Raw genomic sequence first — 17,515 nt, forward strand, 5'->3', positions numbered from 1 at the left:
AAAACACGACAGAATCTCAGCTTTTATCTCACCACCAAGCAACGAAAGCAACTTAAAAGCCTCTTATTTCAACACTGGTTCAACACGACTCGATCAGGTCCAAAGATAAACTCGCCCATCACAAAGGTCAGTCTGAGTCAGACATGGAGCGTCCAGATCCAGTGGGAGTGTGGCTGCTCAGTGTCTCAGCGCCGTGGCTGTCCTCTGTGTTGTGTCTGCTTTCACATGCTCCCTCTTATCACACGGCGGCCTGTCGCATCAGTGCTCTGTCCTGTGCGCACACACACACACACACACACACACACACACACACACACACACACACACACATACAGAGACAGGTCCGTCTCTGAGGTGAGAAGCTGGAGGTGCTTCAGGCTCCTTTGGTGAATCTTAACCATCTGCAGAGGCATGCAAACAGACTGTGATAATCTTTAACCCTCTTATCTTTAAAACACCTTTTTTTTTTAAACACTCTTTTATCTTTAAAACACTCTTGTGTCTACACAGAGCCTGAAGTGGTCAGAGCGTCCTGAAGGTTTTCTGGGGCCCCCTGCAGGCTCCCAGCCCGCCTGTCTGGCTCCTCCTCATCTCTGTTCATTAATTTCAGTGTTAAAAATAAATCTTTTTAAATATTCTCTACTTATTGTGCATATATCTGTTTCCCCAGAAGATAGGAAGTAAAATCACAGTTTGGCCCTGACCGGCAGAGCGCATGACGGGAGGAGGCGTGACGCTCGCGGGTCATATGAGCGTCATCAGCGGCTGTGAGGGCAGAGAGCAGCGGGGTCCGGAGCGCCATGTCACCGGCTGACAGCAGCACCCTGCTGGGATGAGCGAAGGGCTTTAACCGCAGCCGTGACCGCCGCACAGACAGGTACAGTCACTGGATGACAAACTTAAATCTCAACGGCAAAAAACTCACTTTCTGTCCTTTTAATCGCTCGGCAAAGTCTGAAGTAGCAGTGCGCCCATTATCGGACAGCAACAGTTTGCCGTTAAGCTTCCATTATCGGACAAACCCAATTTCCTCAAAATACGGACGGGACTACAGAGCAGAGTTCAATATTCAGTCACCTCAAAGAAGGTGAGTTCTCGTTTTGGAGTGATAAACCTCTTTTTATTAGTTAATTATGTTGGAGCTCCGCTAACTGAACTCGGCAAATCTCCGGTTTGGATTCGTTTGGCAGTAATATTAACGTGAGTTCACTGTTTGTGTTTCCTCCTCTGTCGTGTCTTCTACCGACGTGTCATGTTAAGTTCAATATTCTAAATAAAAGCGACGAAGGACATGAACAGTAAAGTGTTGGTTTAGAAGAAGAAATGGCAAAAAACACGCGCGTCCGAAAATGGATCTAACTAGTGGTCGTCACTTGAAGCCGCAAAAAATCTGGAGTTGTAGCGCAAATAACGCCGCAATTAACCGAGTTTGAACACAGTTTGCACCCGGAAGGCTGCTGAAGTTAACTTTGAACTTCAAAATGTTGTTTTCGTCTGTTGTCACACCTGATAGCTGCAGTAACCGTACTGTCACTGCTATAAAACGCATTTATTGATAGGTGATCAGCGCGCTGCGAAGCTCCGCATGCGCACAGGAGACCCCGCTGATGGAGCACAAAAGGCTCCTGACGAGCACCTGGAAGACATGATGGAAATATTATAGTTTGCAGGTTTAAATGAACTCACGGTTCATAAAACATTCATTGCTTTATTGGAAATAACACAAAGGGCAGCTTTCTCATATGAGGGAGAGTGAAGCACATGACTGTGTGTGTGTGTGTGTGTGTGTGTGTGTGTGTGTGTGTGTGTGTGTGTGTGACAGGAGCATCCCTGCATCATCAGTGTTTTATGGTCTCAGGACAAAGACATCATTTAGCTGCAGAGATGAACTCCTCCCTTCATTCACGTATTTAAACTCTGTTCTGACTGCAGCAACATCTGCACGAGTTTACTCAACACCTGCAGTAAGAAGTTTGAATTTAGCCATTTTGTAGACAAAACAGTTAATCAAGATAGTGATTTTCAGAACTGAAGTGACCTTAATGTCCCTTAAATGTCCCCAAACTCAGTGTGTTTCAGAGAATCCTCCATCGGGAAGTCGTGCCGTGTTGTGCAGAAATAATGAACAGTCATACTTATCATGTGATGATGGACTGGATTCATTGTGACTGTGATGCTAAGCTAACCGAAGCTAAGTAAAGCTGCCGTCTGCTGGAAAAGAAGGAAGCTACAAACACACTTGAAGAAAGCAGTAGATTTTTGGTGGAGCTCGTCTGCTCCGGCCTGTGATGGATGAGCTGATGGTGTAGCAGAGCTCCTCCTCGCCTCCCCTTTAAACCTCCTCCTGGAGAGATTTCCCGCTTTCATCTCAGAGCTTTGTTCTGGTATGTGGGTGGACTGACTGCGTTTAGCTTCAACTGGTATGTTAAGTATGCGAGTGTGTGGTGTGTGATTAGGTTTGTGCTTAAATCCTGACTTTCTGTGCAGCTGAGCTGTGAGTGGGTGCAGTCCTTCGGCCACGTGGTGATCTGTGAACTTAAATACTCTCTGCCTCTCTCTCCCCCAGATCGCTGACAAAATGACGTCTGTGTGCTGAATTAACGGTGAGGAGTTCTGACATCTTCTCTCTGTTGTTAAATGGCATCACTAGCGGGTGACTCAGCTGTCCTGTGATCAGTGTCCTCGGGACGCAGGCGGGGCAGGAAGTTTATGAATCGATTTTAAAGCATTTTAAATGTGATGATATGATTGTAAATTCAGTTTCTTTGACTTTTGGACTGTTGGTCGGACAGAACAAACCACTGGTTGTACAGTGTGAGATTTGTTTTGCTTTTTGATGTCTAAGTCGAAGCGTTTGTGCTCCTCAGGTGAAACCACGGTCTCCACTCTTCCTGTTTCCAGACTTCAGAACAGCAAAACCACATTTGTCCCTGTTCACTGCAGCCATGACGTCCAAGTCAGCCCTCCTGAAGGTGATCCTCCTGGGCGACGGCGGCGTCGGCAAGTCATCGCTCATGAACCGCTACGTCAGCAACAAGTTTGACTCGCACCTCTTCCACACCATCGGCGTGGAGTTCCTCAACAAGGAGCTGGAGGTGGACGGCCACCACGTCACCCTGCAGATCTGGGACACGGCGGGTCAGGAGCGCTTCCGCAGCCTCCGCACGCCTTTCTACCGCGGCTCCGACTGCTGCCTGCTCACCTTCAGCGTGGATGACGGACAGAGCTTCCGCAACCTGGCCCACTGGAAGAAGGAGTTCCATTATTACGCTGACGTGAAGGACCCCGAGAACTTCCCCTTTGTGGTGCTGGGCAACAAACTGGACGTGCCCGAGCGGCAGGTGTCGGGGGACGATGCGCGACGTTGGTGCCGTGAGAACGGCGGCCACCCGTACTTTGAGACAAGCGCCAAGGATGCTACGAATGTGTCTTCAGCCTTTGAGGAGGCGGTCCGTCGCGTCCTGGCGTTGGACGACCGAGCCGATGACCTGATCCACACCAACACGGTGGACCTGCAGAGGAAGAGTCCCTCCGAGTCCACCTGCTGCTGAGCCCAGCGCTCACTGCGACTCCTGCAGGAGCTCGTGTGAGGCCTCAGCCACAGACCGCTCGGCTCTGATTTCATGAGTCTGTAAAAGAGGAAGCGGTGTCTGTTCTGGGACTCCTGTGTGCGATGGCCACAGATAAACCTCTGATCATCATCCACACTTTTAAGAAGACATATTTTGACCAAAATTGAAAAGATTTTGTGCCAATATTTGGCAATTTCACCACATGAGAAGAGTCTCAACACTGCGTTCCAGACAGGTTCAGACTTCAGCTCTAGTTTCTGATGCAGTCTGTGTTTACAGGTCTGCTTGTGGTCAGTGACGAGCCTCCACTGTATCGGAGGTCACTGGCTGAAGGGAAAGGCCTGCAGGGACTTTCTCTGATAAGAGCTGAAGCATGTCACTGAAAGTCGTAACAATTCCTGAAACACACAAACCATCTGAAACTGTCAAAGGGTTTTTGTTCCGGCAGTTTTGATGTCCCTGAAGCAGCTTTGGCTCGAAGTTGTCACCCACAAAAAGAGAAGTCCTGAGATTAACATTAACACACACATCTCTGTGGTAAGAAATGAATGAGATGCATTACTTTGAATCACATGATTAACCATCTTCTGTACCAGAGATCTCACAAATGTTGATTGGAAATTGGTCAGATGAGTGACGCCGTGATGGAGTTCAGTGTTTCATGGTTTCTGGATGGCTGATAAACTTGCTGCTGTTATTAATTTCCTGTGTAGAAATATTTATCAATCACGAACGCTCCTCGCTGATCAGAAGTGGAGCACACTGTGGCCCTCTTTCAGGCAAATCACACCCACCATTTTTACACTGGAAATAAACCTGCAGCCAGCATCAAACTGGAGAAAAATCAGCTGTGTGTGTGTTTGTTTGTTGGAGGTGTAATCCCCTCTTTGTCCACAAGAGAGTGCTCACGTATCAGAAGTGAGCTAAAAGCCCAGTGTGTGGCCTCTCAGTGACACTGGCCATCTCAGGTGTGAGTCCCAGCAGCCGTGCACGCCCACGCACGTGCTTTCACTCATCGGCCAGGCTGAAGTTGCAGAGCTTTTCTGGGAATGATGTGGGCTCAGCACATCGTACGTTAAAAAAAAACATGTTTCCATAAAAGGAGCAGCTAAATTGGAGAATGAGGGAGATGTAAATCAAACAGAGCTGCCCACACAGTTCACGGCAGGTAGAAAGGGGAATCACCTGTGTGGGTGCACCGTGGATGTGGAGGGTCTTTAAACTGCTCGGAGGATCCAGTCTGCAACTGGGAGTTTATTTTAAGATCACAGCCAGTTTTCATGTCAGATCTCCACAGAAAGAAATTAATACTGACTTTTTAAGAAACCAGTGTGAACTTTTCTTGAAAGTGAGTCGACGTTTGCCTGTTTGAAGGTTTTCCACTGTGTCAGCACAGACTGACAGGCTGTGTCTGATTCAGTCATCAGCAGCACCTGTTGCAGGTGACTTCTGGATGACTGAAACGCTGCAAACACAACAAACATGCAGGGTTTCTGGAGCTCTGTCATGCACTCGCTTACAATCAAAAATTGTGTCAACTGCATTATCCTGTGGTAGAAGGAGAGGTTCTGTAGGTTAAATCATTTCATTCACTCATGTGGTCGATTCGAGCTGACATTAGTGGGTGAACCGAGGAGTCGGCACAGAATTAATCAGCAAATAGTTTGAGAACTGAGCATTTCAGGCTATTTCTGAAGCAGACGAGCCAAAACACTGGTGGTTCTGTTTTTTTTTTGGTGAATTTCTTTTATATAATTGTTAGTTCCAGCTCTGAAGCAATGCCTTGTTGTATGTTATCACCTTTTAAATCTGAGTTTGTAACCATAAACAGGAAATAATGAAATTCAAAGACCCAAACACAAGAACGAGACAGGAGACGAAGGCGTCACGATAATAAAAAATATCGGTTTTACTAGAGAAGGTTACAAAAATCATCACTATATAGGAGTCATAGAACTATTTCCAACTTAAAAAATAAAACCATAATGAAACACCTACAGGGACTACAATGCCATCAAAGTACAATGGAGTTTTCTTTAGAAAAGTGGGTGGAGGGGGGGTGTGGAGGAGGGGGGCAAACACCGCCTACCATAGTTGTCGGTACAATTGACTACACATCACCTGAAAAACTGTAAAGACACAGTCATGTCTCCTTCATGCAAATAACGAGGAAACAACAACACCCTGACACGCATCGTCTTATAGGAAATTGAAGTTTGTCTTTACACCAACCTGCCGGCAAAAGCACGTATATTTATCAAACATAACACACATGGCAATATAGTCCTTTTTTATACAGAAGAGACAGCTGCACACATGGACGATACTGACATGCTTCATCTCATCAAAGTTCAAAAAGGTTTCTTCTTCTTTTTTTTTTTTTTTTTTTGAGGGTAAGCTAACCGGTGATGATCAATATAGAATATAGTTCATGATTATTAAAGAATATCTGATTATAAAATTAATGTATGAAAATTCCTGACTTGTTTTATTCAGAGTGTAAACATCCAAAACAGTCTCTGTGGCTCATATGAGAGGCATGACGTTAGAAAGGAAAGAAAAAAAAAAAAGCGACTTTTGTCTCAACTCACGTGTTGATGAGTCACTCATTTGGCTGGCCATCGAAAAAATAAGAAGCAGAAACAAGTTGAATAAAATCATTATTACTGAATCACAAGAAGAACTCAGCTGCCTAAAACTGATAAAACATTAAAAATCAATTTCCATATTTTTTTTGTCACGTTTTAAAATGTATACGTCACAAGCACCTCAATCCATATCATATCATATCATGACTGCACTGTATCCCTCTCACGACATATCATTCAAGATGTTACATTACAATTATTATATCAAATGCAGAACTAGTATTTGAGTGCTAAACACATATCTCAAAGGGTACATTTACACATATCTGTGGAAGAAAATAACTGAGCATGGCTGTGCTCTCCCTGTGCCGGGAGAGGTGAAAGTCGAGATCTTTTCGGGTGATTCGTCTATTTACAGGTGAACTTCATCGGCAAGAGGAGGGATTTTAGGAGGTGACGGTGTAATCGACGCGGGATGGTGTTCCAGTCCGGTCAGGGTCAGCGTTCAGAGGGTGAAGCTTTGGAAAAGAACACAACTAGTGAAACTCAGATTTGGTTTGATTCCTGAGGTGTGTGTCTTTGTTTGCGTTAAAAGACCGAGACGGATGGACGTTCGATTCCTGCTGCCGCTGGTGACGAGTGGAGCGAAAACCAGAGAGGTCTGAAAAGCAACAGTTTGGCATTTATTCACTTTCCTGCCGAGACTCAGACGGAAGATTGACCCCACTTTCATGTTCGTAGGGTAAATATCAAGCTAAGGCTAGCAGCCGTTAGCTTAGGCTGAGCCGCTGCTGGAGACAGTTAGCTTGTCTTCAAGCAGAAAGAAACTAAATCAGTGTTTCGATCTTCTCAACTGTCTCTTGACAAGAAAGCGAATGAGCATATTTCCCAAAATGATTCCCTCAATAAACGTTAGCTACACGTCCGGCCTTAAACTAACGCTTAATACCTCGGTGCTCACGTAAATGCACAACAATCCTTGAGATACCACATGATTTGAGTCTTTTAGGTATTTCTATGAGGGGGGGCTGGGGTGCGTTGTGTTTTAAGGGATTTTCGCCTCCCTTATTTCTTTTGTTTCGTAATAGTGCAACAACTTATCGAGCAATAGCAATAAAAAGTCTAAGATGGAGAAGAAAGTAAAGGAGAAAAACCTATGAGCGCAAAAACATAAAGAAGAAGAAGAAAGATCATAAGAGTACCTGGCATACTTTCAGAGAGTATTAAAAAAAACAACAACATTCGTACACATTCGCACAATATATTCATATTCATATATATATGCATATAAAACACCAAAAAACGGAGGAAGTTGGTCGCTGCCTGGCTTCCCTGTGGCTGAAGCAGACAGTGAACAATGTTTTTTTTAGGCTGTTAGGAGTTGTGTGTTGAGAGGCTGTGCTGGCTCAGGGCGCGAGGCCATCACAGCCGGGCCACGTTCACGAGCCGGCGCCCAAAAGTACGGGGGAGGAGACGCTTCTGAACTGATATATCGTACCTGAGCTCGACCCCGGCGGGCGAGCTCTCCTGTTCTGAAGCATCCGCCTCCGTCTGGGCCTGCCGCCTCTCCTGAGCCTCTATTCTCTTCCCCTCTGGTGTGAGCCCGCGGCTCTTAATCAACATCACGGAAGGGAAGAGGATGGAGCATCAGGAGGTGGGGGGACTATCAAACATGACCGAGGTGGTTTGTTTTTAACGCAGGGAGGGGTGGGTGTTGGGTGTTGCAGGGTGGGGGTTGAGATGTGGAGAGATGGGTGGTGGCGGGAGAGGATCGCTTGTCCTTATGAGTAGGAGGAGGAGTTCTGGCCCTCCTTGGAGCGCGCCTCAGCCTCCAGATCCTGGTCGTCCTTGGTCTTGATGTCCTGGTAGTCGTGCGTGGAGACGGCGCTCTTCAGGTAGGCCCAGTTGGCCGCCAAAATCATCAGGTAGTGGATCTGAGGAGAAACGGACATGTTCTTCATTCACTTTACAGACAGGAAATGATGCGCAGGGGAGACTGTAGCCGTGTCCCACGTCCACGCTGCACACTGATCTAACGTCGCACGATTTACAAACACTCATGTGAAAAGTACGACGGCTGTGCAAACACAGCCTGCTCGCTGACAACGCTTGATTTCTTTGGTCTGTGCTGCTGATGGAAACTATTCTCCCACCATGCAGTGCACAAAGGAAACGTTAGAGCTGCGACCAGCTGCAAAAAATTACAACCAATCATGGAGAAATGAAGAATTACTGATTTTTGGAAAAACCATTTTCCTTTATTATTGAAGTTTGGTTGGCGTGACGCTCTGAAGTCACGAGGTTTGACTGTGGTCTGCTTCTTTTTTTCATTATTTCCTGTTTGTATAACAGTGTGTTGATTTCCCTCTTTCCTGTAATGATCAGCACACAGTGCGTTCTGTCCACAGTCAGTGTGCAGCGGTGGGACTCAGTGTGTCAGGTTTGCAAACAAAGCTGAATTTTCATTACTTTTCACCACAAGTTGCTTTAATGTTTTAAACATTTCCTCTTTGTGTTGCATTGTGGGACAATCACACTTAATTTCGTCTGTTTCCACTGTGAACAGACAAGAAACTCAGACTCTGCTTCCAGGTAATTCCACTAATAGTGAAATCACCTGGTCGTCACCTGGAGGTCACTAACAGGGAAGAACATCTTCACGTTGCACAGATTCACTTTAGCTCAGATGCTTTCCTCTCATCTCACTGTTCTGGATCTCCTTCTGCTGCCTGAGGACGTTAGCTGGAAAGCATGGCAGCGCAGAGGGCTGTCAGGTGACTCAGTGTAACATCTGGAGAGGTGCTCATTGCTTTTTTTAGTCCTCCGTTTCCCTGGATGTGAAACAAAACAGTCCGCCTCCGCAGCAGAGTGAAACACTGACCCCGTCTACACACGCTCGCGCAGCAGAGGCGGGCTGCAGGCTCGGCTCTCAACCCGTAAGGCGACGCGCTGACGGACGTGAGAGGCGGGGTTGCCGTGGCAACAGAGAAGCACGCCATGGCAACGTGCATATTTTGAGGAGCCCATTATCGGAGGGATCGCGAGCAGCTTACCAATGCGATGACGGTGGCACCCGCGCCGGCGAACGCGACGATGTAGAGGTGGTAGGACAGGTAGAACTGTGGACGAGAAGAGGGAAAGAGTGAGGAAGCAAAGGGATGACAGAGGACAAGAGAAGACGCCACGTCCTGTCCTCTCACCTCGCTGGTGTTACAGATGTCTCCCAGTGTGGCTCCACAAGCTTTTCCCGGCGTGGCGTTCCACGGAATTATACCTACAGGATCAGAGAGATGAAACATCACAGGAGTGCCGCGTCTCATCGGAGACAAGAAGCTTTTTCCTCCCCCGAGACTGCGTGATTGAAAGCATTATGACTTAGGCTCGGATAAAGATTAAAGGAGACAGGGCCGCCGCTGTCCGGGCCTCTGAGCCCCTCCTACAGGAGAAATATGGGTCATTATTTTGATTCATATCTTCACTGTAAAAACATTTTTGAGAACTGGCTAGAAAAGCTTATTCTAGGCTGCGCTCATCCTCGACTTCTTCTTCTTCTTCTTCTACAGTTAGAAATATTAGTACCCAAACATTTCGCTCATCAACTGTAGCTGCTGATAATCATTTGATGCCTGCCAGTAATTGGGGTTAATATTTCATACAATGTAGTACAGTATGACTGCCAATGAAGCATATGTGATCCTCATCCTGCTTTGTAAGCAGGCCAGCTGTCCTTCAAATATGGGTCACATACTGTGCATTAGGCCATCTAACAGATAACAAGATATGCAATCATAGGAGAGCGTTACTGCGCCGTAATACTGCAGGGGGGTGGATTTTCATAGAGATTCAATCAGGCTTTCAATAATCTACATGTATTTTTGACCTCTTCCTGTATGGAAAATAACATTCAAAGCAAACTGGAGATGGAGATTAATACGCTCTGTGTACAGGGACGACGGACAGAGTAAAGCTTTTTGAATCATACTGTAATATAACTACAAAATAGGAGTATTTTTTCACCAATTAAAGCAAGACTAGCTAGTAGTGCAGTGTTCTCTATACGCAGTACTGAACTTATTTTATGGTTGCTAATGCTAGCTAACTTTAGAGAGGTACAAGCAGCTTATTGTGGCTATTGGTGGCTTTTCTCTATATGTTGTTCTTCTCCAGGTAAAGCCAGGGTTAAGTCTGTGAAAACAGTGTGAGAAGCACCAGGATGTTCCTCATTGTGCAGAGTTAAAAAGCTTCGATGGCTGTGGCTGGCTGTCGTGTTTGAGCTCGGCTGCTTTGATCAGGGGAACTTCTCTAAACTCTGACAACATGTAACACAGCATGCAGTCTGATTCTTTTTACTGCAGCTGCAAGTCAAAATACCTGAGGGACATGCAACACGGTGCACTTGAATGTGTTTTTTTTGGCAGGCGATTGTAAAAATAGCTTCATTATCAAACCGTGAGGGATGTATTCAACAGATATTCTGCGCTGCCCACTTGACTGTTGACTGCTGATCAGTCCAAATCAGTGGTCTGAGGGTCACAAAACGGTAATCTGAAACAAATTTCCTTCCAATAGTCTAATAGTTCCAGTAGTTTTGCCACTTCGGCACTGGGAACATGTCTTTAGTTGACCTGCTGAAGGCGGGGGGTCCACAGTTCTGATTAGTGAGCTTCGTGTCTTATAATAAACAGCTAATTTCCCATAAACCATTGCCAGCAGAGAGTTGGTCCCTTCATAGTTCTGAAGATAAACATAGAACCTGGATGTAAGCTGACATGAAGGTGGTGTTATACGAGTAGGATATCGAGCCTTTTTCTGTAAAACTGTGCTCTTCTAAACCCAGTTATCAAGGCCCTCCTCCTCTCCAAGTTCTGCTCCTGCACACCTGATCCAATTAAACTGTAATGAAAATGTGTCATCCTAAATTAGATCAGGTGTGCAGGAGCAGAGCAGGCGCAGGAATATAAAAGGACACACTGGCCTGAATGACTCGAGGACGGGCTGACAAACACTGCTTGGAGGCTGCCAGTCTTCATAGCAATGGTTTGTGGTGTTAATTAGCATCAAATAATGAACACTTAATGGTGCTAAGGGGAAAAGTCTTCCTGTTACACTGCAGCATTGCTTCAGAGAAAGCTCTTTGGGTTTCTCATCATGACATCATGCTTGAGATATTTCTACTTCTGATCCAATTACAGCTGTCAGCTTTTGACGTTTGTCCCCCACACTTTGTGTTTCACTGATGCTCAACAGTCAGACATTGGGAAAAACACGAGAAGCAGAGAGCTTAAATTCACCTGCTGACATTAGCACAACATCACCCTGAGAAGAACCATGACAGGTTGAGGAAACAGTACACAGAAAAAGTTAACTAGCCGACCGGACAACTAACCGTACTGCCTGACATCCACACAGATGGAGTCAGGCAAGGTGATGTTGGCGTCAGGAGACTTCATGGCGGCACAGGTATTCCACATGTTGAAGAACAGCAGAACAGGTATCGCCGTGAAGCCGAAGATGGCGAGGAAGGCCAGGGCGAGGATGTAGGTCAGGAACATGAACTGAAGGAGAGGAGAGGGGTGAAAAGAGAGGAAGTTCAATTTTCCCCCACAGTTTGAGTTGCATTAAAGAAAATAGGTTGATATCATGACCTCCACCCACATCCACAGATGCACACTCAGAGTCTGTGTTTCAGCTAATGTTACCGGACATCTGCAGCAATTAGAGTAATCAGGCTAGAAAGGACAAACTGTGCCAGAATTACCCTCAAGGGCTCGATCCTGAGTGTGTGTGTGTGTGTGTGTTTATCTGTGTTTCTTATGTGTCTGTGTGTGTCCATAAATGTGCAGTGGAGGTGTGTGATGATGCCACTGCATCACTTTCATGATGACCCCCGTCCTGGCTTGTGCAGCATTATTAATGACTGTTTTGTGTCATTTCTCTAAGCCTGTAAACACTATTTTAAGCAAAAACATTACAAAATACACATCAAAGTAATTAAAAACTCATTTAGAGGCTTTAATTTGGAGTGTAACTGGGTCAGTGGGTGTGATGATTTGCAGCAGAGCTTGTGTGTGTGTGTGTGTGCGCGTGCGTGCGTGCGTGTGTGTGTGTGTGTGTGTGTGTGTGTTGACATACGAAGGCAGTGATGCAGCGTCCACAGACGGTTGTCTTGAAGTCACTCTGCAGCTCCTTCTTGATGGCGCTGGTGGTGTAAAAGCCCTCAGCCAGCAGGATGATGGCGTAGACGAAGAAGAAGGAGGCAATGCCGTAGATGATGTACTGAAAGATCTGGATCCTGACCACACACACACAGAGAACAGGAAGGATTAATTAAAGCAAGACTGTGTGCTCCACTCAATTTTGTGCTGATTCTGTATGAGCAGTAGCGTACAGAAGTTTATGATAGCTAATGTTAGCTAACCTCAGACAAAATAACACCTGTAGCTTATGGCTAATTTTGCTAACTGTAGAGACATATGACCTGTAACTTTGACGGCTAATGTTAGCTAACTTTAGCGGTACATAACAATTAGCTTACAGTGGCTAACAGCTAACTTTACAGATCTAGGATGAGTAGCTTATAATGGCTAATGTAAACGTTTGTTAGCTAACTTCAGAGACTCATGACCAGTAGCTTGTGGCTAGTGCTGGCTACCTCTACAGATAGAGTAGCTAACGTTAGCTAACCTCAGACAAAATAACACCTGTAGCTTATGGCTAATATTGCTAACTGTAGAGAGATATGACCTGTAACTTTGATGGCTAATGTTAGCTAACTTTAGAGGTGCATAACATAACTTTACAGATCTAGGATGAGTAGCTTATTGTGGCTAATGTGAGCAAACTTAAGTAAGAAAGAACAGTATCTTATGGGTAATGTTGGCCCAATTTAGAAGGCTTGGCTAATGTTAGCTACCTTTAAGTTTATGGCGCTAATGGTTGCTAACGTTAGAAAGATGTGAGCAGCTTTCTGTGGCTGCTAGATTGTTATTCAGTGTTAGCTAACATTAGCAGAAGATTTCTGAAAACTGACATATCAGGACATTTATTTTATTCTTACTGAAAACTTACTGGAGAGCATGCTCACAGGACATCTTATCATACGCTTCAGTGCTTCACTGCTTGATTTCATTGATAAAGAACGGTGTAAAGACAGCTACTGACAGCTAGTGAACCACACTGTGAACTTACACCATGGCGAGGGTTTCGTGGTCGCTGGTGACCCTTGAGAAGTGGTTCTCCAGCATGGTCAGGGTGCCGGTCAGCGCCACGTGGCCACAGCCGCAGAACAGAGCCACGCCTGAAAAGCAGAGGATGGTGGCCACCAGGGAGGCGTAGGGCACCCCGCCTAGACACTTGATGCAGCACTCGAAGCATCCTGCAGGGGGAGACAGGACAGGACAGGGTTAATTCACTGGTGCAAAGGCTATCCTGTTGGAAAGTTCCCCTGCAGCTAAAAACGCTTTAAGAGGAGGACACAGGAACGAACAATCCATGTCAGATTTCAAAGCACACGAATGGCGAATGGCATGCTTTACACTGAGCGTACAGAGCAGAGCGCTGCAACACCAGACCTCGTAAAGCGGCTCCATCGGCTCTGGTGACGACACTCGCTGCAACACTCGACGGCCTTTTGTCCACTGCTGTTTAATCTTTCCTCCTGCGTGGATGTTCATGCTGCCGTGCTCGTCTCTCTAAGTCTACACGGGAAGAACAACACTTCTCCCTCTCGGGCGTGTCGTGCGGCTAATCATAGCATCTTTCACAGCTCGAGTGCTCACTTTGAGCTCAGCTGGGAGTGCTGAATATTACATGCAAACTGCGCTGCTTGCTCACATCCCGCTCCAAATAACTACTCTATGTCCCCTTTGTCTTTAAAGAAACATTTGAAACATTTTTCTGTATTAAGACCAGATCGAATGAATAACCCATGACTTAACCCTAAATAAATGATTTCAAGATAAATGACTTGCCATTTATTTTCTAGGGCAGTTTCTACAAAATGACGAAGATGAAGAATTTGTAAATTTGCCATTAGCTGTTGCGGTGCATGAAGTTTCCAGCGTGAGATGTGAGCTTCATGGGATGCAGGTGTTTCAAACGCGGTGCATTCTGCTCCCATCAGAGTCAAGAGGATGAAGAGGAACGAAAAGGAGGAAAATAACACATTGTGTCGAGCACAAGAGTCGCATCTTATATAACACCCGTTAAAAATAGCTCCTCCAGCAAAGCAGGAAGTTACTCTGGGAAAGAAAAAAAGACAAAATGAACTGTCTTGTGTGTGCCACTTTGCTGTTTCCATGACAACATGCTCCCATCGGCAGCTCTGAAGCATCATTATTTCATGAACAGGAGTTTGTTGGATCTAAACATTTGTGTTTGTACAGCCTTGTACACATGATTGACCGGATGCTGTTTTAAACAGACCGTTCAGGCCGGGTGGTGCTCCGAATCATCCTGGAGACGTCTGTTAGCATCGCTTTGGTCAACAGCTATTTAATGGATGTCCGTGAACACTGGGACCTCTTCAGACCATGACTCCTACTGGCTTTGGTGACCCCCTGACGTCTCCTTTAGCGCCACTATGATGTTAACATTTGGGATTTTGAATTAATCTCTCAGCAACTATTGGATGGATTGCCATGAAATTTGGTGCACACGTTCATGTTCTCCACAGAGTGAAATGCAATAACTCTGCACCCATTATCTTTAGTTCACCGTGTTAAACTAAGACTAAACATAGCAGATGTTCTAACATCAGCATGATAGGACTGTGAGCATGTAGCTGTAGCCGGTTTAGACATATGTGCAACAAAGGAAGAGCTGATTTGTCTCTTTAATTGGAAAATTTTGCAGAATTTCATGAAATGTACAAACAAGATAAAATATCCGGCACAGCTCTATTCAGAGCGTTTATAATTGGATGATTTGTTCCCACAAAATTACAGGCTAAAAAGTTTTCTGCTCCATTTGTTGACCTCGTCATCAGACTTTACGATCTGTGATTTACCATTTTACGGTTATTAGCTGACAGCTGGCACTTTACATAAACTTAGGAGCAGAATTTACATCGGTCAGAAAGAGCTGTTCGCTTGTGGTGCCTCCATGTTTCTGACCTCAGTGTGGGGTCGTGTGCAGGCAGATATTGAAAGCCCCTCCTCTCCTTGTCTGAGTGAATGAAAAACCGAGCCATAAATCTAAGATGCTCCCTTCCAAAGTGTGCTGCTGCTGCTGAAGACTCTGCGTTGCGTAACCGAGCGGAGGCTTGTTGCATAATAGATCCAAATCCTATTAATGTTAATGAAGGAAGCGGGCTGATGGAGAGGTGGAGCTGATAAGGCTGGATGGCTCGAAAATCCTGAGCCGAGAAAAGGGCCAGGCCTCGGGGGGCGGGGGGGATTCACTGGTCGATACAATGACGACCGGGAGGCTGTTTAAAAGCTGCTGTGCAGCGACACTCCATCGGCTATAAAAGGTCAATCTTAACAGGTAATTTAGTATGTTAGTCCTCCTGTCTTTTTTATTTAGAGAAGAGAATAAAAGCTGTCAGGGAGATGTGGTAATCCTGCTTTTTCAACTGCAAGTGACGTTATCTTGACATTCATGGACTTTAACAATCCTTTGACGGTGGAGAAAGGAGCCTGTTAGCAGATTTCTTCATTTCATTTCTTCTACGGAAAAATATTAAGATAAGCGCACGGCCGGTATATAAGGCTCATTTTATTTCTGCTGTTCTGCCCATCTCCTCGCCCCATGCACAGGTTTCTTTTAAACACTGGGGCCCCTCATCTGGTCTGCCTCTGGCTACGATTGTTTGTCAGCCTCAGTTTTTAAAGTGCGCTAATGGGAAACAGACAGGCTGGAGTGGTCAGCTCCAGCCGGCCCTAATGGAAATCAATGGGCTATTCATTAGAGTAGGATTTAGGTGACACACCGAGGCCGGCCCATCGCTCCCGTTTTATACCTCGCTGCATCTCGCTACCTCTTATCTCTGCCCCGCTTGTCTTCTTCTCTGCTCTCTCTTTGAAATATGACTGCATGCCCACGCTGTACTTACAGTGAGCCAGCTGGAGTTAATCGCTTAGACAATACGTTACGCTCCTCTTACGACGCTGTATCGTATATCATCTCAACAATCTCAGACCAAGTACAATGCATCAGGTTGTGGGAACATTTTGCAGGCTGTTTGTGGAGGAACACCAGCACGCCAGCATGAAAACAAAAGATTTGGGGACTTCTGACTTTACTTTTCAAGCGACAGAAAGGCAAATAATTTGACAGACAAGAGCTGCAATTAAGGATTAACATCCCCTGCTGTTAATAAAGCTCGTTCTCCTTCCAAATCGCTGTAGCGGCCTGCAGGACAAAACTGGAAAATGTTCCCCTGCTTAAATTAGGATTTCAATTTGCAGCTGAGGGTGACAGTTAAACAAGTAGTGATAACAGATTCAGCCTCTTTTTGTTTTCTCCACAGACGAAGACAAAACGGAGGGATGAGAGAGGGAGACGGTGGAATAAGCATGGAGCACGAGAGAGAGGGAGGAGAGCAGGAGGTGAATGGAGAGGAAGGCCGAGCGAGAGATCGATAGAAAGCAGGCGGCGAAACAAAGAGAGAGAAGAAGAAGGTGAAGGAAAAGGCAGAGCGAGCGGGGAAGAACAGAGAGAGAGAGAAAGTGTGAGCGAGAAGCAGCTCTTCGCCCCAGGGCCGGCGAGCAGCAGTTGCCATAGCAACGCGTTACCCACGACCCATTTCAGCGGCGGCGTAGTCCTTCGCAGCCGCCTCACACACACACACACACACCAATGCAGAGTGATGTAACCTGAATCAAAACCTGACGACCGCTGCTAAACGGCGACAACAGTCTGGAAAAGAAAATAACACACCGGGTGCAGGACGCGAACGCAGCTGAAGTGCATGATGGGAAATATGGAAAGGAACTGTGCTGGTCAGGTTTTGGGAAGTGCACGGCCTTAAAGAAGTGATGATACGACAGGAAGTGATGCACACTGACGCTGAACGTGTTTTATTAACACACCCAGCAGACATGGAGCACGTGCACCTCTGGGCTCCTGAGGAAGCTGAGTCCAGCTCTGCTCTCCTCAGCTCTGTTTGTGGTCTTCACTGACTCCTGGGCGAAATATCGGGCTCTGCAGCTGCTAAATGCTCCACCACGTCCACCAGCTTGTCGCTAATTTAGTCCGTCCGCTGTTTGGTGCTGAGCAGGTCGTGTACAGAGGGTTTATTTATGAGGACTTTGGTTGATGAAGGCCGAAAGTTTCAGGCTGTGAAACCAAAACAATGACCTGCAGAGTGTCCTGATAATTCATTTCATCCACTGTTCATATAAATATTGATTA

At 45.9% G+C, this 17,515-nt stretch overlaps 2 protein-coding genes across 4 annotated transcripts in view; one reads left to right on the top strand and one right to left on the bottom strand.

Moving 5' to 3' along the window:
- Positions 1-6,208, top strand: LOC143316049 (ras-related protein Rab-9A-like). Of its 3 annotated transcripts, none has more exons than XM_076723753.1 (4): positions 1-126; positions 674-1,087; positions 2,567-2,603; positions 2,868-6,208. In XM_076723753.1, the coding sequence occupies exon 4, from the start codon at positions 2,946-2,948 to the stop codon at positions 3,549-3,551; it is 606 nt and encodes a 201-aa protein (XP_076579868.1). In that variant the 5' UTR covers positions 1-126; positions 674-1,087; positions 2,567-2,603; positions 2,868-2,945; the 3' UTR covers positions 3,552-6,208. The 3 variants fall into 3 exon arrangements, with proteins under 3 accessions (XP_076579868.1, XP_076579869.1, XP_076579870.1); XM_076723754.1 differs by having other exon boundaries at positions 674-877; XM_076723755.1 differs by lacking the exons at positions 1-126; positions 674-1,087 and having other exon boundaries at positions 2,129-2,603; positions 2,902-6,208.
- Positions 5,458-17,515, bottom strand: part of LOC143316048 (neuronal membrane glycoprotein M6-b-like) — a 24,462-nt gene continuing 12,404 nt past the window's right edge. Inside the window, exons 2-7 of the mRNA XM_076723751.1 lie at positions 13,349-13,535; positions 12,293-12,452; positions 11,547-11,715; positions 9,361-9,434; positions 9,214-9,279; positions 5,458-8,094 (exon numbers count right to left, since the gene is read on the bottom strand). Of these exons, the coding sequence (XP_076579866.1) occupies positions 7,942-8,094; positions 9,214-9,279; positions 9,361-9,434; positions 11,547-11,715; positions 12,293-12,452; positions 13,349-13,535 (809 nt within the window). The 3' untranslated portion in view covers positions 5,458-7,941. The remainder of the gene's footprint in view (positions 8,095-9,213; positions 9,280-9,360; positions 9,435-11,546; positions 11,716-12,292; positions 12,453-13,348; positions 13,536-17,515) is intronic.

This window comes from Chaetodon auriga, chromosome 23 (assembly GCF_051107435.1).
Source record: "Chaetodon auriga isolate fChaAug3 chromosome 23, fChaAug3.hap1, whole genome shotgun sequence".
NCBI classification, from domain to species: domain Eukaryota; kingdom Metazoa; phylum Chordata; class Actinopteri; order Chaetodontiformes; family Chaetodontidae; genus Chaetodon; species Chaetodon auriga.